We start from the raw sequence: 24726 nt of genomic DNA on the forward strand, positions 1-24726 counted from the left end.
CATGAATTATAAATCACAAATCACCTACAGAGAAAAGATTATCTGACAGTCAGCAAAATAACTAGAAGTATGGTGCTATTCAGATGTGTCATGTATGTGCTTTTTTCTTAGAAATGCTGTTCTTGTCAAACTTTCAAGTATTTTAAATACTTGAAAAAGAGAAACAGAATAGTCTACTTTTAAAGCTTGTAATTACTAGTACAAGATATTCAAACCAGATGAATTTGAGACCAAGGAAATTACTAAATTTTTGTTACTACTAGCTGCAAATGTAAAAGTTGGGTCTGCATTCAAAAGGTTTCATTTACTAATATTGATGGATTGAAACTACTGTAGCTTTGATACTTCTGAGCAGTGTAAAACATAAGAATATAAGGTATTACTAAAAAGTCACTGCCACATAGTGAGTATGTCATTTATGTAGCAAGATTTCTGTTTTAAAGACTGAACCCCCCTTCTATTTACACCAGTCTAGATTATCATGTTTAAGCAGATGATGGTTGTTTTGGGGTGGGGTTTTTTTTTTTTTGGTTTTGGGTTGTTTTGTGGTTTTTTTTTGTGGATAGTACCATAAGAATAATCTGTGTTTATATTTTTTCTTATAAACACTGTGGGTTTGGGTCATTGCTGACCTTCAAAGAGCCAAATGCATTTACCAGTCAGATATGCAACTCTGCTTAGTTATCTAAGACTCCTGGCTATATTTCATAGCAATAGGGCACAAGGAGGCACAGTAATTCCAGTAGTTACTGTAGCTTATACTGCTCTAAATATAATGGCATTTTCATAAGCAATTCTTCATTCTGACAGTGTGTGGAAGTCAGACACAGATACACAATGCAGACAGATGCCCCTTCTGTGCTCCACACCAAGGTAGGGTGCCAGTTTCTTCTCTAGGCTACGGCATCAAGTGTTTATCGCTTGCCAGAGGTCTTCTTCCTGAGCTGGAGCTGTGTGCACCAGCCTGGCCAAAGTTCAGTCAACGTTCAGCATTTCCAGTGGAGGGAAACATTAATGAATAGCAAGCTTCATGTCAGCATGTTTGGGCCTTGAAATTTTTGCCCTCCTGATCGTCAGGACAGACCAAGAGAGATGTACCCCACTAGGTGTCACTCCAGCAAAGGCCACCAGAGTACAGGCGTTGAATAAACCTTTGCTGCCCTCCTCTCTCCTCATCAGGGAAAACTAGCTTGCATTTTTTTACCTTCATATAAACACAGCAAGTGCTTTTTCACTTAAAAAGGAAAAAGTAAGCCATAGTATTAAGAGGGAGGATAGAAATGCACAGAAAAGAAAAAAATACAAATATTTAGTTATGCAACTTGTGAGAGAAAAAAATAGACTGACATATATTATGAAAAATGGACTACTGCAAAAGTCTCATAGGTATAGAAGAGTAAAGCACATCCTAATAACAGGGTGAGCTGACCAGAGAGTCTCTTTTCCCATCTGTGAACTTCTCAGAAATGTCCGCATCATTGACCTTTCTTTTCCCTTGGTACTTACCTAACTGACTTGCTGGCACATGTCCATGTCAGAACAAGGGCAGGGCTTGAAATGTTATTTGAAAGTGATCAGCATTTCTCATCAAGCATTGGTACAGAAAATAACTCTCTGTTTGGTTAATTTCAAAGCATTACAGTAAATTTAGCTACATGGATGAATTCCTTTCATATTGATTTCTGTAATAAATGCACATTCTTTGTTCAGTACTGTAAGATATCAGTGGATTGATTGTTTTTTCACTGCTAAATCAAAGTCAGAAGTTTTGTATTTTTGCTAAAATAAAGGTGGCATAACTTTGTTTCCTACTGCAAGTGATGGTTCACTAGTTTAAGAATAACAACTGTCATTCCTTTTTCTAGTTTTTGGCATCCATGTCTGCTGCTACATAGCAAAGAAAGAGTCACAGACATTTGTATGTTGTCTTGGACTTTGATGTGCTAAATGGTTGATCCAACCTGTGAAATGCTGTTGTGTAAGTCAAGGGACCTCTGTCCTTTTCCAATTGCCAGTGACTTGTTACTTAACCTTAGCAATGTCTCATTTTGTATTTTTGTTTAATTGTTAAAGCAGACAATTAAGAGACAATTTTGATCTAATTGTATTACATAATAATGATATTAAGAAAAAAAGCCTGAAACTGTAGATTTCAGTATTTTATGTGGTAATAATCGGTACTGATTTCTTTACTTGTGTGTAAAGTTCAGCGCTAGAAAGCAATTAAAAAAAAAAAGAAGAAAAATGTTATGTAGTGATTGATTAAATTGGAGAAATGGTAGAGAAGTTCTTGGAGAAAACTCGTACTACCAAAGTCAAGTTCATTCTCTTCTTGATTTGCTGCATACAGTGATGTAGACTGTTTTAGACATCCAGAGTATAAGCACATTGGGAACAGTAGCACTGAGATTTCTCGTAACAGGAGTTTTTTTAATGCCTTGAAATCAGTGAAGACCACCTGCTTTTCTGCTGGATTGGCTGGCAGAAATACATTGAGCTAAAAGGAGAGCTTGTGGCAGTGACTGTTCCTCTCCTTTTTTTCTTCTTACTGAAAATGCTGAGAGCACAAGTGTGTGAGACAGACCTAGGACCAAATGGCTTCAGAAAAACTGAGAAGGTGCAGCGCACCTTTTGTGTGCTGCCTTGTTCCCCAGTGTCCTTCCAGTGACTTCTCTGCATATAAAGCATCAGAAAAGAATAGTTAACCTCCCTGTGATGGGATGTAGCTTAAGAAGTTAAAAGTGTTTGTTGTGCAAGTATTGAGGTAGAAAAGGAGCTCATGTTTCTGTCACTAGAAAAAAATGCAATGGAGCCCAAAAACATTGGGTTTTGTGTTTGGTTTGTTGTTCTTTTGAAGCATGAACATTTAAGTCAAAGGCATTTCCCTTCTTTCATCAGCAAATAAGTGAACTGTGCATACTGATTATTCCATTATTTGCAAGTCAGAATTGTAAATGGCTGCATTCACTCTGAAGCAGTTTACCATTTGAAAGAAATAATTAAAGCTTTCTTTCTCTTGCTTAAGATCTAACTGTGCATTTAAAAATGAGATCATACTCTCATGGTGGTCATAGTTGCTTTATGTATTTGTGTGGGATAGCCTCAGAAATGGGTGTACAATATGCTGGTGTGCTGTGATATATTTCCTTTAATTATACATTTGTTTTGAGAAAAATGGTTATTCCAGGCCTCCATCTTCCCTCAGTTATGTCCTTACGATCCCACTGCAGTGGGAGTTATGCGTACCTTAGTGTGTAGTTCAGCCATATGTGCTACTTATTTTTATCTCATGCATAAAATAAGCTCTTTCAAACAGATAATTTTTGTTCTGATAATAGAAGATAAATGCAAGTGTGTATGAGGTTCTTTCTTGCTAAATGAGGGTATGACACATGGCCAGTCACCGTGCTTGGTAAAGCTCTTGTTTTGTTGTGCCTGTCTGATGTTTCAGACTCTCAAGAGTTCAATTAATTTATAGATGATAATTTGTTTTCAGCACCTATAGACAGCGATGCCTCCTTTACTCTGCCTCTCCTGTGTCATTCTAAAAGAAGTCAGCTCCAACTCATGAAGCTCAATTTTTGCAATTTGTTTGTGGAAATGGCATGTTCTCCATGCATCATAAACATAGCTGCACAGCATTTTCAAACACACTGTAGAGCTTGTACCCCCTTAAAATGACTATCTTTCCAGGTGCCTGGATTTTCTGTATATGTAATTTCATATCCGTGATTTCTTAAAATCCCTGAGCGCAAGGAATGGAAGACGAGATATAAAAAGAAAACAAAACCACACATAATGTGATCCATCAACATGAATTTCACCTTCTGAAGTTATTTACCTCTTTATAAGTTATTTTACCTGGCCATGTTAGTGATGCAAATGTGCTTAATTCTTGTGGGATGTGTGTGGAGCCTGTGTGAATTGATGGCCATGTCCTGTTGGAAGTTTCCTACGGCACTACAAGAGTGTGATTCACCAGGGAAGCATGCCAGGCCATCACACCAGCAGCTGAACGAGACCATCGTGCTCTCACACACGCACAGCGTGCAGCCAAAAGATGACAGCATGCTAATGGCTTTTGGACAAAAGAAAAGTTAACTATGCTTTTAACAAATTCCGCCTTAAAAATACGGCATCTAAATGAATAGTAACATACTGTAACTCATTGTACTTGGTGCACTGCATGCTTTCTTTTTCAGTGTGTCACAGGCAGTGAAGTGCAGGCCCAAATCCTGGCAGCCCCATGCGAGGAAGGCACTGAGCTCACACCATGGTACAGAAAATGAGTCACGGTGACTTTAAGGCAGGATGGGTTTCTGCTTTGGTTCTTAGTCATTAATTAGTGTTCAGTGAATAACTTAACACCATGAAATTCAGTAACGTTTTAAAATGAGTGTGCCGACTTTGGCTTTTGTGAGCACTGTTTATCCCAGTGTGCTGCGTGACTTTCAAGCTGCAAGGGCTGACATGGTGCTAAACTCACACGTCCTCGGAAACAGGTCCCTGCTTGCGTGCAAGCGCACACGCACGCATGCCTGGGCGCACTCGTTGGCCTACCGCTGTTTTTCTGCCTGAGGAAATCCTCTTTGGTAAGGCACTGGGGCTCGCAAGGTTTGCAGAAGTGAGACCATGTGCTTAATGCGTGATAAATCAAATGCAGAGGGATTTACTGCACCTTTATTGCTGGGAATGACCCGGTCGCCGCGCTTTCCGCTTTCTCTGGTGTCGCTGGTTGGGTGCGGGTTCAAGACAGGGCTTAAGCCACGGAAGCACACGAAGGGCTGTGGCGAGTACAGAACGGTGCATACCTCAGCTCCCCGCCTCCGGCCCTTCCGCCCGGAGCCCCCTGCGCTGCCGGCGCTGAGGGAGGTGGCTGGGCGGAGCGGCGGAGGGGGCGGGCCGCTTTCCCGGCACAGGCGGCGGGGAGCTGCAGCGCCGCCGCCTCCGAGCCCCTCCCCGGGCAGCACAGCCGCCTGCAGAGTGCTCTCGGGAAGCGATATTTAAAACAGCGAGGAGAATGCGTGAGGAGCAGAGGAAGCTGCGGGGCGGGGCGGTGTGAGCCTTGAGACACCTACTGCTGCGCGGCCAGGGCGGCCGTGAGCTCGGGCTGCCGTTTCCCGCAGCGCCGGGGCTCGGCTACAGCTGCTCCCTCCCCGCGCTGCTGTCTCTTGGTAACCCCGAGGGCAACTCGAGAAACAGCCTGGGACTTGCGAGCTCGGACACAGGCGTTTCTGCGCGCTTAAGGTGGAAGTACTGGCGTGTGAGCACCCGGCTGCAGCAGTCTGTTCATCCGTTGTTTCCCCCGCCGGAAGACTAATCTTGTTTCGAAGCTATCCTTAAATCTGATCAGAACCTCAGGACTCTCGCTTGGGGGGGAGCAAAAGCCGGTAGGTTGCTACGGGGGAACCTGCCGCTCACAGTGGCTTCAACCCTGCAGAAAGTTGCGGGGCGGCCTGTCCGTCAGGGTTTTGCTTGCTCTTGCTCTTGTGAGGTTTTGTGTCTGGGCTGTTTCTTATATTTTTTTCATTAAAAAAAAAAATTATGTTAGGACCATTAGACTTGCTTTCTTCAGCAGAGGGAAAGGAGGTGTGGTTCGCATGAGATGGCGAGTACTTGGGGATTGAAATCTCTCACCAAGAGATTTTCCTGTGTTGAAATCTCTTGTGCAAATCAGCGTTGCTGTTGGTGACTGTTAACGTTGTTTCTAAACAATACCGAGTGATTTGGGGTGTTAAAAAATCAGAAATGCCACCAAAATTGGATACTCTGATTCTCACCGTTTTCAGTTTTTAGTTACTGGGGGATTGAGCTCTACACTGTAAGAAGGCAGTTCTTTAAAAATCACAGCAAAACTTAAGTGATAATCAAGTGAGTGATAATAATATTGAATTAAGGTTAGGGTTACTGCCGAAAGTGACCAGAAGTTACTTATTTAGCTCTTTGGCACAGCAGGACTCCTGAGACCCTGGGAGAGCCTCTTGCATATCGCCTCACCAGGGCTGTTAAACCTGGGTTCGGTGAAGTGAAACATCTGATTCCTTTCAGAGTTGAGGATTTTTAAACTTTAGAAGTTAAGTGAGAGTTTAAGGTACCCTTGGTGGCTTAGAAGGAGAAACACCTGGTTTGTCTGTGGAAGAATAACAAGTGCCAGTAAATATAAACTTTATTTTAACTGGCAAACAAATCTACCAGTTGCATTAAATTAAAAATGGGAAACTGTGAAAGTACAACTTTTTTTCCTTTTTCCTGGCAATCCTGACATGCTGTTTCCCACAGTAATGCAGAAGCTTTCTAAATGTGTGTTTCAAATTAAGGGAGACTCAATGAGAAATTTTGCAGAGCAAATTGTCAGTAATAAGAAATTATTGTTAAATTTTATCCCTTTCTGGGATTTTGTTTTGAAATGTGAATTACTTTGTTTGAAATACATTTATCCAAGAAGTAATCCTTAATGTGCTCCACTCTAAGCTTTGAGGCTATGTGCAAGCAGATTGAAGAGGGTTTAATTAAGTGTAATTAAATATTACGAGATTCCTGATTAAAAGCCATGGAGCTTGCTTTCTGGTGACGTATGAGGCACACTATTTATTTGTACTCGAGAAAAAAAAATAGTTTTTCATCTTAGACGTACTATTTTTCCTCTGTTCCTGAGTAACTGGCAAACTGGCACCCTTTTGTTTTCTTGACTGCCTAGTTTTAATTCCTGTTGACCAGCCTAGCAAGAGGCAAATGAGCTCGGTGTGTCACATCAGGGTGACAGAGTGCAGCCTGTGTGTCTGAGTCAGTGTGAGAGAGTGTGGGCATATGAGAGGGGCTGTAGATGATGTGGGAGTGTCTGGAAGTGTATGAGACTGTCAGTGTCTGATGCATAGCAGGAGGAACAGGGTGTAAGCACTTGAGTTCCTGTGTCTAAAAAAACAAGGATTAAATCCTGGCCCCTGCTGGCGCTGGTATGAAGTTTGCTGTTCTTTAAGTGAAGCCAGCAGTTCGTTGATGCAGCTGCTGGGTGGATGTGTGAGATTGTATGAAGGAAGATATATGTGAATGGAATTGGAATGCGTACATCCGCCTGCTTATCTGGTGGGAGAAGAAATGGTGTTTGAATATCTAAAGTGTGGTGGGAACATTCAGGGATATATGTCTGCTAATGCCTCTCAGGTCTGTGTGTGAGGGAAGCATAAAAATGAACAATGCAATGTTCACTTCTATAGAAAATAATGAACTGAAGCGCTGTTTATTATTAACACCATCACGAGGAGAGCATAAGCCCATTCCCCTTTCCTGCTTCCCCTCGGGACTGTGTGTGCGTGCCTGAGTGTCTCTGAGACTTCACGTGAGAGAAGACGATGAGTGTGTGTTTGGGATTAATTAGCCTGAGTTCAGCTGGTTTCATGCTTTACGTGCCTAGGGGCTACCCACAGTCACAGAGAGGGGAGGAGTTTGCTGTTGCTGGCTTGAAATCCTCTCCAGGGGTGATCTTGTTCGTGTCAACCATGAGCAATTAGAGAGATTAACTGTCTTGTTTTCCTTTCTGCCCTAGATTGATTCTTGCAAGGCTCTGGGACATTTGAAAGTGATTTGGGAGAGCAAAGTCCGTGTCTGATGGACACGGAACCAAAGCCAGCGTGTGTTGTGCAGCAGGCTCACTGCCCAGGAATGAAGTGCCCTCCTTCAGAGGACTTTCCTCCTCAGATAAGACTGTCTGAAAAAATACCACCAGTGAAGCCTTGCTTCAAGAAGAAGCAGCAAGTGCAGAAGAGATTGGACACAGAAACTCTCCGGGCTTTGCGGCCAATCTTTACCAGTTTGCTGGGAGCTGGGACCTTGGATAGAGTCTTTGTGCCCCGAGGCCAGAGTGGTGGTCATAGTGATTTATGTGAGCCTACTGTGAAAAAGACTCTGGACCTCAGTAGTTCTTGTCCCCAAACAGAAAACAATGTGACTCTGCTGATGCCAACAGCTCCAAATGTGCAGAGTCAGTTGCCAGTAGCTCATCCTTCTGGGCATCCTGAGCAGGATGTCCAGTCAGGAGAGCAAGACCTCTCACCAGAAACGACTCCGGGAACTGCTGCTGATAATAGTAATGAATCATTCCAGGACCATCCTTTGCACCCAGCTGCTACTGATGGTGCACCTTGTCCTTTGTTCCCAGACAAGATTCTGGAAAGCTACTCATCTATCTTATTCCAAGAGACTAGCTGTCCAATTCAATACAATTTGAGCCTAAGCAATAAATTCAGTGGTGGGATATTCCAGGACAAAAGTGAAGAAGCTTCTCTTGATCTGGTATTTGAGCTTTTGAACCAGCTGCAATATCACACCCATCAGGAAGATGGAATAGAAATTTGTGTGGATTTTCTCCAGGGCAGTTGTGTTTATGGCAGTGATTGTCCCAAACATCACACAGTTTTGCCATACCACTGGCAGGTGAGGAGGACAGCAACCCAGAGTTGGCAAAGTGTGACCAATGATTCCCAGGAGCATCTGGAAAGGCTCTACTGCAACCCTGATAATGATAGGATCAAAGTGAAATATCGGTAGGTAACTAAATTTACTCCCGTACTAGCAAGGGCTCTTAGCTGTGGTGAGGAAGTGTAATAGAATATGTGTTCTTTTTTCCTGATGTTTTGTATGCAAGTGTTTTATAAGCCCTATGATGATGTTACCTGAATAATAACTAACAAGTTTGCCACAACAGAAAAGTCTTGCATGCCCATTAAAACTACTGTTTAGCATCTGGAAAGTATTTTTTGAAGCTGGAAGACTTGAAGTGTATGAAGTAAGGAAATTTCAGCTCTATGTAAATGGAGTTGATGGAGATTGTTGTGTTACATTGTGCTTGTTGTTAACGTTCCTAAAGAATGTTTTCTCTGTATTAGGAAAAGTGGCAGCATGAATGAGCCTGTGCAGTGATTGAAACAGGAATGATAACAGCAGTTGTTCTCTGTCACTGTGAATACAGATTGGCTGTGTGCACTCCGAGCATAGGTTTCATTATTGCACTCTAAGCAACTAAAATCAGGCAGGTGCTCTGTTAAGTCATCTGACTGAAAATTTCATATGATTGGTAGTATGTGGTGACGTTTCAGCTAATTTGCTATGAACAACTTGAGCAATACCTTCAGAAATGCTGATCATCTGTTTGTCATTTAAAATTGTTAAACCATTTATTAGAAATTACTGTTTCCTCTATACATAGTAGTGTTTATCCACTCATTTTCTGAAATTAAAAAGCAGCTTTTAAGTTTCCATGGTTGTTACCAATTTAGGTTTAATCCTGCACCCTGAAATGTAACCCAAAACTTTTCAACTTTGTAATGCATGTTCTATGTTGAGTAATAGAGGGGAGTGCTGATGCTTTCAAGTTCATCAGATCTATGTAGTCCATGTTTGTGTGAAAGTGGGGTGAAGACTGCTCTTTATTTATTTTTTCCCTGGAGGAAGCATATAATGCAGACTGCTCCTATCTTATCTGCCCTGCCTAACCTATAAACCTGGTGCAACTCATTCCAGCCGTAGTCAGTTCAAAGTGATGCTTCTGTAGCTGTGCAGTAAAAACTTCAAATTCCATTTGCCATCTGAGCCCTTGCGGATTTGTTCTCACTGCCTCTGTTTCCTTCCATTTCCTGAAGAAGTGCAGCACTTCTTCCTAAGTGTTTAAATTTTCATTTTATAGGCTGAGATTTCTCATTAGGCACCAGACTCAATTTAATGCTTAAAATCAATGCGAGTTGTTATTTTCACTGAACTGGATGTTGGATTAGGCACTAAAACTCGGGCTCCATTAGCCTATGGATTCATCCTTTTTCCTGAAGGCAATTCCACTTACACTGAAAATGGAAGTGAAGTAGGAAATAAGAATAGAATTGTCTTGAAGGAATGGTGGTCTGTTTAAAAAAAAAAATCAAAATCTTGTAACTGCATAGCAGGTAACATTTGCTGTATTTTAAAAGAGAAACTTCCTATTTTTCCAAGTATTTAAAATCATCTCTGAAAACAAATCAGCAAATGCAGAACTAAAATAAGCCCATGCAAATAATTTAAATTTGAGTTCTCTGCAAACGAGCAGGAAGTTTTCTTGTTGATGCCTGTATCACAGAATCCATCACTACACAGGAGCTACATGTGCTAAATGATGAAGTTAAGAATTACTAATTTAGAAAAAAAAAGCTTCATAATTGCTTAATCATCTCCATCCTGTAACATTGGCTGGGCAGCGTTTTCTGTCTTTACACTTTGCAGGTTTCCAGTCTGGTGGGTATTTCGGTCTCTTGGTGTACAGTTTCTGTCTGACCCATGGGATTGGGAAGAAACTGAGTGGGTGTGTTGCCAGACACATGACATTCTGTTACTGTGAATGAAGTCAGGGAAACAGAATGATCTCAGAAAACCCAGGTGTGCTGCAGTTGGTGTGAAACTCTGCTGTCAAAGTGGAGGCAGATTCTTTGACTGCAAACTAGACTTCATCTTGTTGAGTTGAACTGGCTGCCCAGATAGTGTCTGTCTGACTGTTTTCTTCAAGTAAAAGTAGTCTACCAAGACTTAACAATTACTTTAAACATCAATAGTTTTTAATTTTCTGTTTTAAGCTGCTAATTCTACAGCCTGTACTCTTCCTTCTCTTAAAAAATGTTGTGAAGATCTTTGCTTCAATCACTGCTGCAAAATCATGCCCCAGTGAAAGGCTGGATAACTGTTGTAAATTTACAATGTCCACTTATCATGGAATGACAAATTGACAGTTTCTGTAGCTCTTTCATGTATTTCATCCTTTGGAAGAGCTTCATGTTTGTGGGTAAGTATTGGTGAGAACTGAGGAGTGAAACTTCCTCTTAAGACTAGAGCTTCTGATTTCAAACACTGAATATAATGGGCCTTAAAACCTAGTTTTAACATGGTTTTAAGCTAGGTTTTGAAGTGGTTGGCAAATGTTGTATCTTTGGCGGCTTCTTCTTATGAAACATCATCTTGTGTCAGAAGAACCTGGTAAACCTTTATGTGTGGACTGCTTGGACTCGGTGTGACTCTTCCTGGAGTTCATGGTTGGTCACTGCAACCTGGCTTCCCTTATGTTCCTGGGCGATGTTGTGTTTCCTGGCAACAAGATGCAGATAGCAGCATGTTGAACCTTTCTGAGAGGCTGCAAACATGCTAGAACAGCTCATCGTTCACATGGTTACCGCATTATTTGGCTAAAGCTATTAATCTCTTGTGGTCAGACAAGCTTTACAGGCCTATCTATACAGATTGCATACAACAAGGAAATGTCTGTTCAGCAGTTTGCATGTCCAAGAAGGGCCATGCGGAAGCCAGCCTGACAACCAGTGGGTGGTAGTTGTTTATTCTCGTTTGCTTTAGACACAGTTTGTATGGCACAGTAAGTAATGCTTTCAGACTGCATGCATAGCATTGCTGTTGTGTGCTCCTCCAAGAAAGTTGGGCTGTTCAAGAAAGTGTTGGGCTTATTTGGCTCAATTAGAGAATAAGCTCTGAATTCAAATATGGTGTTCTTCAAATAAGTATTTATAAAAATCTATCTTCATCTTAATGCTATTGGGGTGAGTAATGTAAGAAAACAACATTAAAACAACATTGTTATTGCCTTTCACCTAAGGGAACACAATCTTAAAGCAGAAGTGGTAAATCTTGTCTGCTTACTTTGTAATATGACTGCTTGAGATCCTTGTTGCAGTTTGGCCTCAAACTGAATGTAGAACTTTATCTTAAATTGTTTATATTTTTGCTCTCTGAAGTCTATCAAGTACTTAAAGCCAAATATCAAACTATCTGAACAAGTGGGGGATATGAATTTAAACAGGTTGAAGGACTTAGAAGCTCTCAGTTTTCCTCATACATGTGAGGAGAGGCCCTGGAGAAGTTCCAGCTTGCAGCTAAGTATTGGAGAGAACAACGCCAAGTACTGTTTTCTATCATGAGAGTACCAAAGATGGGATATTTTAAGATACCCTTTAGTAAGGGGAAATACTTGGCTGCAGAGCTAAGCAGGTTTCCCCCCCACACACCTTTCTCATCATGCGTGTGTTGCTTTTCAAAATAAGCAACATCATTACTGATTACACAAGGATTTGTTTAAAATAACTTTGCAGTTCCTGACCCATCAGTTCCCCTGCTTTGGCTGAAAATTCCACCCCTTCTCTTGGCAAAGAGACATCACTGTGTGCCAGGGACGCAGTCAGGGAAAAGCAGGTGGTGCATATTCTGCCTGGGAGCAATTGACTAATTATTCAGTATACATGCATGGTTCTTGGATGAAGTCAGAGTAAATACTGTCTGCTCCCCAGTAGGGTTATCAGTTGGACTTGGAAAGGAGCAGTAGGGACAAAAATAAATGTACAGGGAAAAGTAGTATTCCTTCATTCATGTGTTCATGGAATAGCTTGATTCTCTGTTGTGGTTCAAATATGCTTCTATGATTTTAAAGTTATACAAAGCGTAGTGGAAGCATTTCAACTGTTCAGGGACTTCTGCAGGTTGTCTTACCTGTTGAGTGGTTAAATTTAGGAAGTTATCTTCTCTGCACAACTGCCACAGTGTGTAAGATAACTCGTGTGTTATTGATAACACTGGAGATGGGAAAACCGCTAAAATTCACTGTGTCTGGTGATTTTGTGTGTGATGTTTCTTGAATATACACAGCTGAACGGTTTTGAGCTTCTTTGCTTCTAGCAAGGAATTAAATGCAAGACAAAGACTCTAAATAAAAACATGTAAAGTGATTTTAGAAGTGTTTGCCTTGTGCTTTTTAATAGTATGGTTCAATGAATTCTTCTTGGCCCCACTTTATAATATCATTTACATATGAAATAAACTAATTGGCTTCTAGCCATAGAAATCTAGGGGAGTTAGAAGCATTGCAATAAGCTGCTGTGGGAATCGGCAATCACTCCTGTATCCCTTTTCTTGTTTCATGTCAATAAACAGATTGCAGTTTTGGAAACAGCTGTCACCAGGCTTCAGGTTGAGGTCAGTTTGTTCCCTGTGTTCTTATGGTAATAAAACAGTCCTTTCTGAAACAAAGATTTATGCTTGGTGAAACAGATTGCTCAGAAGAGTTGCTTACAGGTAATCCAGCGGGCACATGGTTGTCAGCCTGCCTGTCCGTTCAGTAAGGATGAGGAACAGAAAGAGTCTGTTAAAACTATTTGCTTAGTAGGAGCAGTGATCGTGAAGTTCCTTCCTAGTCAGTACATGTATTTGCTGAAATCGATAGGGATTTGAGCTGAGTAATAACTGCAGAATTTGATACTTGTAGTCAAATGTATATACATAGGAGTCCAGTTTTAGGAAGCTGGATGTGAAGGATATGACATGAAATGTTAAATGGAACATTCTGATACCGAAACAACCAGACTTGGTCACTAGTCAATGTTAGACTTGCGTATAATCATCTTTTATAATGCATAAATGAAACTGATGCAGTTTCATTATTTATTGTACATTTCAGAAGTATTTTAAGCCCTGAGATTGGATAGAATTCTAAAAAAGAGAAACAAACCATACAGACTGCTCCCCAACAACAAGAAAACAATCCACAAACAAACGAAACACAGCCAAGAAACACCCAGGCCTGTCCATGCAGAACAGTTGTGAAAAATGGGGCTCTGAACATGAGGTTCCACCTAGGTGCTGTAGAAGGTGTTCATATTACAGCTTTGTGAAAGCGAATGCCTTTCCCATTACCTGAAAACCCGTTCTTCTATCAGCTCTTTTGCCACTCAGAGCTGTGCTTGTGCTGTCTCTAAAACATTTACTGATACGGAAATGTAAGTTAACAAAACTTTCTGCAAAATGTATCCTCATCAGGTGTGGGTAGGAGACCTTTGAAACCAGCAATCTATCTCAGACAAGGACATTCATGTTTATCCTCTACTGCAAATAGAAGTTGTAACTTGGATTTGAATTATGAAATATGGTGCATGCAGTGATACTTGGAAGATTTGAATATGTTTGTCATCCTCGTTGCTATGGATTTTTAGAACTTAGCAGCACTTCACACGAAAGGACCACTTTAACCCAGTACCTCCTGTTCAAAAGTGGCCAATAGTGGGTTTCTTAACAGGACAGACATACGTTTCAGCACAGTCTGTCATCTTCCAGTAGTCATGCCTCAGTGTCCTCCTGATCCAGAGATGGTATCTTGGTGTGTGAGAGAGCTTGATTCCTTCCTTTCCCTTCCACCCCCCCACCCCACCCCTGGAAAGATCTGGAGCCAGGCTTTCATTTAAGCTGTATATACATCTGAACCAATATACCAGTAGTAGTTTCAGATTTACAAACATGCAAGTCAGGTGAGACCCTTTCACTGTGAAAACTACAGAAGTCTGCTTGTTCAGGCACCCCCAGTCACCAGTAGTAAGGCAGGGAAAACCTGCCTTTCCAGCTTCTAAAAAAAATATAGGGAAAGCAGTAAAGCTACAACTATAGTGGTAGATTTTTTTTCTTTTCTGTGATGATGGAGCTTTTTAAGTGTAAAGGTAAACCTTTCTGTAGCACCTCTTTTCTGAGTCTGCCTTGTTGAACACCTCCTGCATGGCTTAGGGTCACAGCAGAGAGAAGCAGTGTGACATGATGAGGGAGCAAATTAAGTAGAATATGAAACTGATTTCCTGCCCTGTCACCTGCTGCCCCTCTGTTCAGTTTAAGGATGATGAGATACTTGTAAGATCAAGACCGCAGGATCACGTTGGTAGCTTGTTTTTGTTCTTGCTCTCATGTAAAGCAGTGCTTCTGTGAGGGAAGGTTCCTAGTTTGCTTTCATGCTCCTTATGGCACTAGCTAGGATTTGGCTGCATTTTTATTCCTACATTGTGAAGAGCTGTTTTAGAATGTCCCTTCATGAGTGTTACCTGACCTCTTGTTTACTGTTACTTCCTATGGAATTGGTATTGGTTTTTATGGGAGCAAATTTTGGCTGCTGTTGTCTTAAGATCTGACATTCCTATTTCAGTACTTTGCTTAAAAAGAAAGACCTCATAAGGACAATATACTGGAAGTTCCCTCGCCCAAAACTGGACTGCAGCCTGCAACTTCAAACTGTTTGCTACAAATAAGATTAAATACTGCTAATCTGGGGTCACCAGAAAGTGTAAATGACAGACATATCTGCTACAGTAACTGAGTTCAGTTTGTGTTTCCAACCTAAGCACAGAAGGGTTTTGTACCTGTTTAAATCTTTTAAGGTAATTTGTTCCCCTGAGTGGTTTTCAGCTTGTTGCTATTGCAGAGAGGAACTGGTTTAGTCAGAGAGAAAAAATCACCAGTTTCATCATCTGAGTGGTATTTAACTCAGTCTTGCTTCGTATCACAGCTGTTCTGATGGGAACCGAGTTTCATTTCCTGTACAGGCCTTTGTTGATCACTAGGTTTCTGTTTTTTCTGAACCCTGTTTGCGGTAAGACTCATGACACGTAACTGAACTTAGGAGAAAAGTTTGAAGCCACATGCATTTTCATAGCACTTAACAAAAGTATTTATCCTCGTCATCTATTTGTAATAACATCTAGTGAACATGTGTCATATTGAACGGAAAGAGCACAGACGATGCACTCAGGCTGAAGTTCCTTAGAAGGACGCAAGGAAGAGCAAGGCCAAATATCCTTATTTTAGCAGGCTAGATTCATCTGAAAAAAGACTTCAATGTTGTAACTTTCTAGTCAATGTAACTACTCAGTTCAGTGTCCCGAAGAGATTATGTCTTTGTATTACTCCTTATAGTTAAGGTACAGAGAAAATGTTGAGGAATCGGGTTCTGCTTCGAAAACACATGCGGAATTTTATTTTGAACTGTGCTATTGTACACCACCAGATCTGGGTTTGTGCGATGCGTTCTTAAGAGTTTTCAATATGTTTATTCTTTCAGTGCAGATATTTTATAGACCTTTATTTGGTTAGTCAGTGAAGTTCTTAAGAAATCTTTGTTCCCACCTCTGTTGCAGATTCTCTGTGGGACTTGGAAGAAACTATTTTAGTCTCTCTGTGTATCTGTCTTTCCCAGGGAAAAATGGGGATAGTGATTTTCTACTTCAGAAGCAAGATGAGGCAAAGCTGTGGTGTTTGCGGGGGGCTTAGTATTTTTTTTCCTGTAGAAAAAAAACAGCATTGTTTTTATTACCGGTTTCAAGCTGTACAGAAGGCTGTTGCATGATGCAAAGAGGTACTGGGAGTAACACTTTGCCCCACCAAGGTATTTGAAATACATTTCCTGCTTTCCCAAATGTCTGACAAACATTGAGCCTTTCTAATCTCCTTCTGACCTTTTCTAGACTGATAATTCCGATAAAGCCTTCAAAGTCCATCAGTAAAAGCACTAGATTTTTTGTTTTCTTTTATCCCATTAGCTACAAAACGCTCCTTTTCCTTAACGTAAACTGCCCAAGGAAAGTATAGAGAGCGATGGACCCCTTTTATGGAGCTCATCTTTTGGAGGTGGTGCCGAGGAAGTGTTGGGAGGGGCCTGTTTCACCCCCGCACACAAGAAAGGGTTTTAATTATTAGGTTCATGTATATTTGTTTTGCACTGTCATCATCACAGTACCTGAGTATTTAATCACCCATGTATGGGAGCATCTCCCAGAGGTGCAGATAGCTGTGCAATCATGTGTGTGTGATGTGCTCCGTGTTCTTTCGTGCTCCCTTCAGGGCACAAAACAAGGTGATGTGTGCCTGGTTTATTGTTGGATTTCCCCTCTCCTAATCTATATGTTATCTATAGTCTATACATTATAGAGGATGCGCTTTACTTTAGATAGCATACACTGTATCTCTGAAGTAGTAAATCATACAGTGTGGAGATAAAATTATGTTATGCTAAAGAGCATATCAGGCAACCTTGAGCATCTTGCATTCTTACTGTTCTTGAGCTCTACATTTGTGGTCTTTCACCTATATAAAGGCCTCAAACAGTTGAGAGGTACAGTTGTCACATTTGCTTTCATCGCTGGTGTCTTAAAGCTGAAGCCAGGAATGTAATCACACAACCCCTTGCTGCAATCACAATTTTTTGTTATGGCTTTGCATTATGTAAGCTGGTAATAGGCTTTTTAAGATACAGAGGAAGTGCTTTAACTGGAGAGCTATTATTAAATAACTTTGCTTTAGGATTTCAGAGCTTAAAAGCTAGTGAATGTTACAATTTGAAAAAGTTAATACTTCTGAATAGAGAAGTACACTGTTAAAGAATGTAAATGAGCATTGGAATAATACGTATTTTATGTGAATTGAGGGGTTTTGTGAAAGAGTATCTTCCCTTATTGAAAATGTTATAATGGGGGTAGGGGGAGAATGAAGTAGGATTTTGGGCACATAGTGTGTTTTTCAGATGCAGTCACTTAAATAAATGAATTCATCTAAAATTTTCAACTGTATAAAATATTGCAGTATTTACTGCAATTTACTGTTAGGTAGAAAATTTGGAGTTTGAATGTTTTTGGTTAAAATACTATTAGGAAGAAAGTTTTCCCTGTGAGGGTGGTGAGGCAGTGGCACAGGGTCCCCAGAGAAGCTGTGGCTGCCCAGTCCCTGGCACTGTGCAGGGCCAGGCTGGACTTAGCTTGGAGCAACCTGCTCTACTGGAAAGTGTCCCTGCCCATGGCAGGGGGTTGGAACTTGATGGGTTTTAAGGTCCTTTCTAACCCAAACCATTCTGTGATTCTGTGATACTATTCAGGGAAAGAAAGAAAAACCTGTTGTGTAGATATTTTGGTCACTTAAATTTTCTGTTAACAGGAAGTAGTGTTCTAAACACTCTACCGACTTGAAAAATAGAAATACTATTTTTAAAGCATCCCTAATTCAACAGAAGTTTGTGTTTCAGGAAAATTCTGCTATGTTACATCCTTGCCCTATTCACAGCTAAGGGGGATGCACAGAGGATACCATACCAAGAAATACCTTGACCAGATTTTTTTCTTCCAGAAATAGAGATTGATTTTTGGGGTTCTGAACTGCAGCTCTTATTTTGAGAGAAACTTTGAGTAAACCCAGATAGCAACTGCACAGAGCCAGTGTCCTCATCTTTAACTGAAGAGCAGTGGATCTGTATTAGCCAAGCTGAAAGCCAGCACTAGGTGCGTGGGAGCTTTGGAAGCTCTGCTCTGCTCTCTGTGTCACAGGCATGCTCCAAAAGGTGGGATGCTGAGAAATGCTGTGACCTTCACAGACAGACTGAGCAGTTCTATTTAAGAATGGGAAAACAAGAACATTTAACGCCTGGTATCATACATGGGCTTTCAGGAAGAATGTTTGCAGGGGCGGTAATCACCTGTTTCAGGTCTTGATGCCTGGGTTGTTCTTTCAGTGAATTGTCCATATAAGTCACAGAGCGATGACCATCCTATCTTCCTCAGTTTGCTTACAAGGGAGGGGAATCCGATAAAGAAGAGGCAGAAGCAGTGAGCTACAAAAATTTAAAGAACTCCAAACAGCAGACATTACAATCATTACATTTTTCAGTACTGAGAAATAATTTGGCACATTCTATACAGGTTTTGCAGAAAAATATTTAGCCTTCAGAGAAACTGTTTTCACAGTAAGTTGTCATTAGCCGCCAGCCTTATAAATCTTGAACAGTCTTACAAGCTACATAAATGCACACTTAGGTGTGCACAGATTTTGTTTGTTGTAGGAAAAAAATTGCAATTTGTTGTATTGAAATTGTATGTGAAGTTTTCATGTTGTTCCAGCACTATTAGAAGAAAGCCCTATCAGTTCCCTGCCTGTTCTGCAGTTAGAACATGTCTGCATGCAAATGCCCTTTTTTGCATATGCACTCTGAACCCAGAATTTTAGGTCGTCCTGAAGATCTGCTTGCTCTACATTAAAAGCATAAGGAAAAGCGGTCTCATACTGTGTTCATCTCAGAAAGTTTTTCCTTATACAGGGTCCCTCCCACTGCATTACTTTGATTCTCCTTGCTTTGCTGTGGAGCTGTGTGTCTGTTGGAGGCTGTATTTTAGCACAGTTAAACCCATATTAGAAATACCCAAGTCATGTTATTGGAAGCCAGTTGTGTTTCAAGTGTCTGTGGAATTTGCTTTCCAGTCTTCAAAATTTAACCTTAAACTTTTTAGGGTATTAAACAGTATGTTATTACTTTTAAAGGGTTCAGCTTGCTAGTGATGATCTTTATCATATTTATAGTGTAGGTTGAAATATTCTCTTTTCTGTGCACTGCATTGGCATAGAACTGCTGCAAACATTTTTTGATTATCAGTTTTCACACCACCATATGCAACATACAGAGTTATAATAAAATGAAACAATCCTCTGGGGTTTACCACCTTTAAAAGAAAATAATTTACTCGTAAAGAAAATATTTTCTATTTTATTGCACTTTCTTGGAGGTCACAGATCTTTGGATGTGTTATGGTGTTTGACTTGGAAAGAGATGGAAGTGAGAATGAATGCTCAAATTGTGAGGTTCTGTACTGAGAAATAGCTTTGGGGTATTTGTTCCATACAGTGTGCAGCACAATACCTGGGGGTCTTAATTCAGGGCTTGGATTTGTGGGTGCAACATAACCCCAAAACAGTGAGTCAAGCTCCTCACTCTGAAAGGATAATATGAATAATATCAATTGCTAAACATGCTTTTCTCAAAAATGACAGCTTTATTAGGCACTGGGATTCAGAACTGTAAGACAATGTTTTGAGAAGAAAAAGCAAATGGCCCTGAAGGAGCATTAAAAATATATTCACAATGAAATTCACTCAAAAAGTCATGCTTGTGGTGTTGCCTGCAACACTATAAATAATCACACTGCTTGGTATTTCAGAGAGATGATTTCCTCGTGATTTCACACACTGTTTTCAGATAAAGTAGATTGTAGCTTGTTATGGAACAAAAGGACTGCGTGCGAGGAAGGTGGGGTGATCTGTTACTCGATTTTTTCACTCCAGAAAATGTGTATTTGGTTTTTTTTTAAGCCCTACATTTACTTTCAGTCTCTTTGTACCAGTCATTTATTTTGCTTAGTGCTACTTTTCCTTCTGACTGCATCTGTGCTCTATCACTTGTATCTGACGTTTGTCTTGTCACGCTGTTGTTATATGTGTTTTCTTGAGTCTCATGGGTGCCTGTGCACTAGCCTCTGATGCAGTAGGCTGTGGAATATTAGTTTTAATTAGTGTATCAAACGTCTTGCAGTGGGATGCAGCTTGGATGGGAAGACACAAGTTATTAGAATACACCTATGCAGAACAGCTGGTTTCCTCCTGTACCCATAGTCGAAGTGTAATGATTTTGTATGACATTGATGGAAGTAGTGAACACACTGTTAAATCCTTAACTGATTTGGTGTGATAGTGTCATCTTGACAAAGTTTTCATCTTAATTAGTGTGGTTCTATGACAGTTTTTAGAGTATCACATGCAGGGACCTGAGAAGATGTTCCTTTTAGGTAGCAAGTTCTCATTGTAAAGGGGAAGAAGGCTGGCTGGAGCTGTTGCTCCTGCAGGCAGGTCTGCTGTGGTGGGGATAGCCACCCACAGGGCGAGTCGTCCCTGAAATGAGGCAGACAAAACCCGTGCTTGGGGGCCTTGGTCTGGGGTGCTGGGGGAGCTGCAAAAAGAATGACTTCTGTGTCCAAACAACTTCAAAAGTAGCTCATGCCTTGCATTGTTAAGACATCTGATTTGACTTTTGAGACTGTTCTATATCTTAAAGTCTTACATGAATGCTTATTGAAAACAGAGCAATATAAATTTACCCAAACAGCAGTGGATCAGATTGCCTGATTGTGAGCCCATAGGAAGAGACCGTTGTCCTTTTGTCTATGTCAGGAAAGCACTTAATACTTCAAACTGTGCTTAGCACTTCACAGGCCCAAATGCAATTAATTGATGATGATAAACACCAAGAACAGCTATGCACCTGTACCTCCTGTTGAGGACTGAAGGATCCTTCCAGCTGATCATAATTTTTTAAAGTGGGAACTCTTCAGTAGTTTTCTGTGGAAGCAGCATAATAAAACTCTTCAGCAACTGTACCAGTCAGAGTGTGACATACCTAGCAAAATTGCAGCCATTCTCAAGTAAATCTGCATTCATCAAATCATATAGATGTTGAGAATAGCTGTCACCTAATGTGGCAAATTTCATACACAGTATTTTGATCCCTATGGTATTAATGTGCCAATGTTTTAAAAATAAACTGTAGATTTTGAGTATCAGCTTGATTTATGTTTACTGTTAAGAATTCAAAGAAAATATTTTATGCAGTATCAAAAGCTTCATTTCCAGTTGCCAAAGATTAGTAACTGTTAGTGAATACCAATAAGATGACAACTTGTAAAGAGATTATGAAAGTAGAAAACTAATTATGTAAACAGCATTATTTTGGAAATATGTTAATCCTAGTTCAAAAAACACCCAATTTCTGTTCGGAATGAATATTACTGTCATTTCTTCCAATTTCTATGAATTTCTTCAATTCTTGATTGCTAATAAACCAGTGATTGTCTAATGATCAGCAGAGTTGATCCATGTTTTACTTAAGAATGTTCTTTTATTTGATGTCTTTCTTTTAACACTGACTAATGAAATAGCTTTAGAAAGTGTTTGCGGAGGCATTCCACGCTCACTGTTAAACATGGCCCTATGAAATGTAGAGGAAGTGCCCTTTTATTTTTGCCTTTAGTTTATCTAAAACTTTACCCTTTATGGATATACTCTGGTTTTTAATTTGTAGCATCCTATTGTTGTTTGGTCCTTTTGGAAGCACCAGTCAATGAAGTTGCATACTGGTGTTGATTTTTGTAGCTGCAGTATAGCTACCAAAAAAAAAAAAGCCAGTATTCCTCAGTGTAGGCTCCATAATTGTGAAATCATGTTTCCTTTTCAGATTATGGTAGTTCTCCTCTGCGGCACGTGATGAAAGATACTCAAACTCTCTGGTGGATTGGCAGCAGATGCTCCTCATCTGGAGCCATTTACATTTTCTTTTCTTCCCTGAAGCACTAACTTTCACAAGAATAACCTTTTGAATAGTATGTGGCTGCTTCATCAAATACGGTTATGTGATGTATTTACTTAGCTGTGCTCAAAATGTCAAGGATATGTATATTGATTTTTGTACTGTTCATGCATACTGAATAAATACCACTGGACTATGAAGACTGCTGGGTTTGGTTTTATGTCTTCCTGTGCTGAAGGCCATGCTTTTTCCACCATTGTCCCTGGAGACATTTGAAGAGTTACTTCGCCCTCACAGCTCTTCAGTGTCCTCAATTAGCTTGTCTCTGTGTTGTGCCCACTTCAAGCTTGTGGGATATCCTCATGTTGATGGGGATTGTGTGACCCAAGCACAGCTTAGATCGAGGATATCTCTGCAGAGGGCTGTGCCAGTTATAGTTGTGACTGGCTGCTTTACTGCCTCTGAATACCTTTTTAATGGATTACAGAAAGTGAGAATTCTGTTTTTCTTGTTCTTTCCAGGGGACATGAGTTTTGGGTGGATTTGAATATTATGAAATTATATGAAAGTGTTGAGTTTGATCAAATGAGGCGGCTGTCCACACCTTCCTGCCCCAGCTCCAGCTCCAACTACTACACAGTCTGGAAATACTTCTGCAGGGACCACTTTGGCTGGAGAGAATACTCTGAGGTATTTAACGTATTTGAGAATTCTGCTTTTGGATTGTAACCAGAACTCTTATGTACATTATATACTATATATGTTCATTTTTAGTCTATTTCCTCTTCGAACATTCAGGAAAGTTACTTAAGAGCTATTGCTGAAGAACAAAATCAAGAATGTCAGTGTTGAACTGAAAAAGCAGTAAAAGGAGAATTCTGCTCTGCTGGACTGCAGCTTGAATTATATCTGAAAACACTGGAGACACAGAGGCTGACTAAATTGTCAAATTTGAGAGCAAACTGGCTGTGTCAGTACCAAGAATGTACTTTCTAATCCCTAGAAATCTGGTTTTAAGACAGGGGGAATGACTCTCTGCAGCCTTTTTAACTCTACTGTTGTTCAGCTATGCAGTTTTTTGATTTACATGTCCTTGATTTATTTACCTGTCCCCAAAGATACTGCATTGCAGGACATGGGCTTCCAGAATCACTAGATCCAGCCCGCTCCTGTTTCATTGGCTGCACTGTACACTGCTGCAGCTGGATGGGCTACAAATGCCCCTGCTCCTTAGGGACCTTTTCCTAAATGTCTAGTTTAAATCTGTTCACTCATGGTTTATGGACACTTGTTCCAGTGTCACCACTGCCCATTGGATTTTAACAGCCACAGTTTTCCATATCAGGTTGTAAGTAGATCCTCTCTCTTTTAACTCATTAACCCCAGTTATGGACACAGAAATCACATTCACTGTCAAACAGTATTGTGAAACCTGCCTTGTTGGCACATCTTGCAAACAGGTAACGGAACATTTTTCAGCCGTCTGAATGTACTTGTGCCTCAGAGCACAAGGGGAGAGAGAGGAGAGAGGAAGGGAGTAGAGAGGGATTCGTTGAGATCTCTTGCAAAAATAATTACATTTTGAACCTGTAATTTATCATGTGTATGTTTTTGTTTTCTTAATTTCTTTGAAACAGCCTGTTGTAAGATTGATAGAAGAAGCCAGCTGCCGCGGTCTGAAAGAAGTTCGGTTTGTTACTTGGCATAATCAGTATATCTTAAACATCAAAGATGGATTCCAGCAAAATGCGTGTTTCAGAAGAGAAATCAAGAGGAGACCCCTTCTTCGCTCATGCATTGTGCTGATGCCGTTTTTACAGTACGTATCCCAGCAAAATGGAAACTTTGCATTTGTTCTCCACGTTGGCCTGTCCATGAGAACTGTATTCCTTAAGATGTGATGAGGAGATAGGCATCATTGGGTAGAAAAATCAGAAGCAATAATAAAAATTCTCAGTCATATTGGCAGCTCTCCCTTGGCGCTTCTCAAGATAAATATTATCTGAGGAGCTCCTTGCTGCTAGGCTGTATTGGTTATTTAAAGGTTATAATGCACCTTGTGGATCTCAGAACATCAGAAGCACAGGTGTACTTAAACTTTGCCAAAGGACTGTCCAGCTTTTGGCATCTCACTGGCTATAGTGAGCTAACAGTTATAGGTCCCATAAAGATGAGCATTCAAAAAGATGTTATAAATTTAAAGCACAATTAAAACATGCCTTGTTTTGATTGTCGTCTCAAGGGGGGTTTAACGTGTTCACCCATGAAAGGCGGAATGATTAAAGTATTGCACTGTAGTCATTTTTGATTACGACTCGTAAAAATGCCATTTTTGTGATCTCACCAGCACAGTTGGAAACATTATTGTCAGAGTTCAGTAGTTAGCAACATATTACCCTGTTAGCAAAGGGGTGGAAGTCATTAGTCTGACTGGCAGCTTAGCATGCTGGGCCAATCAAAGATGCTTTAACTGCAGCGGTAGGGCTACAGTGCTCATTAGTGTGCAGAGTCGTTGCTGCACCTGATTGCGAGGTGAAGAGAATTTGGTCAGAGCCTCAAAACATGTGGTCATTGGAAACATTTTTAGATACAGTTTTACAGGAAGGAAACCCAAAATAATTAAAAAGATACCAGGAGGATGCAGGTAAAAAGACTAAGTGTGGACTTCCCAGTTACAGCAATTCAGAGTATCAGCATAATGAAAAATAAGGATTTCAGGTATTCTCCTGATGTTTTGCTAGCAGCGACTATTTTGCTACAGTGTAACATCATAATTCTGGGATATGCTAGAA

The 24726-nt window shown here is 40.5% G+C and overlaps 1 protein-coding gene across 4 annotated transcripts in view; it reads left to right on the top strand.

Annotated features, from left to right (window-relative positions):
• Positions 1-24726, top strand: part of TIPARP (TCDD inducible poly(ADP-ribose) polymerase) — a 40250-nt gene that overhangs the window by 10474 nt on the left and 5050 nt on the right. For 3 of the 4 annotated variants that reach the window (XM_062603258.1, XM_062603260.1, XM_062603259.1), the window contains 3 exons: positions 7544-8540; positions 22456-22624; positions 23572-23753. In XM_062603258.1, coding sequence (XP_062459242.1) covers positions 7606-8540; positions 22456-22624; positions 23572-23753 — 1286 coding nt within the window. In that variant the 5' untranslated portion in view covers positions 7544-7605. Of the gene's footprint in view, positions 1-4914; positions 5391-7543; positions 8541-22455; positions 22625-23571; positions 23754-24726 lie in introns of those variants that run through there. The other variant, XM_062603257.1, reaches the window with a different exon arrangement.

Source organism: Pezoporus occidentalis, unplaced genomic scaffold, assembly GCF_034315485.1.
Source record: "Pezoporus occidentalis ecotype Australia unplaced genomic scaffold, CSIRO_AGI_Poc_V1 ctg8, whole genome shotgun sequence".
In the NCBI taxonomy this organism is placed as follows: Eukaryota; Metazoa; Chordata; class Aves; order Psittaciformes; family Psittacidae; genus Pezoporus; species Pezoporus occidentalis.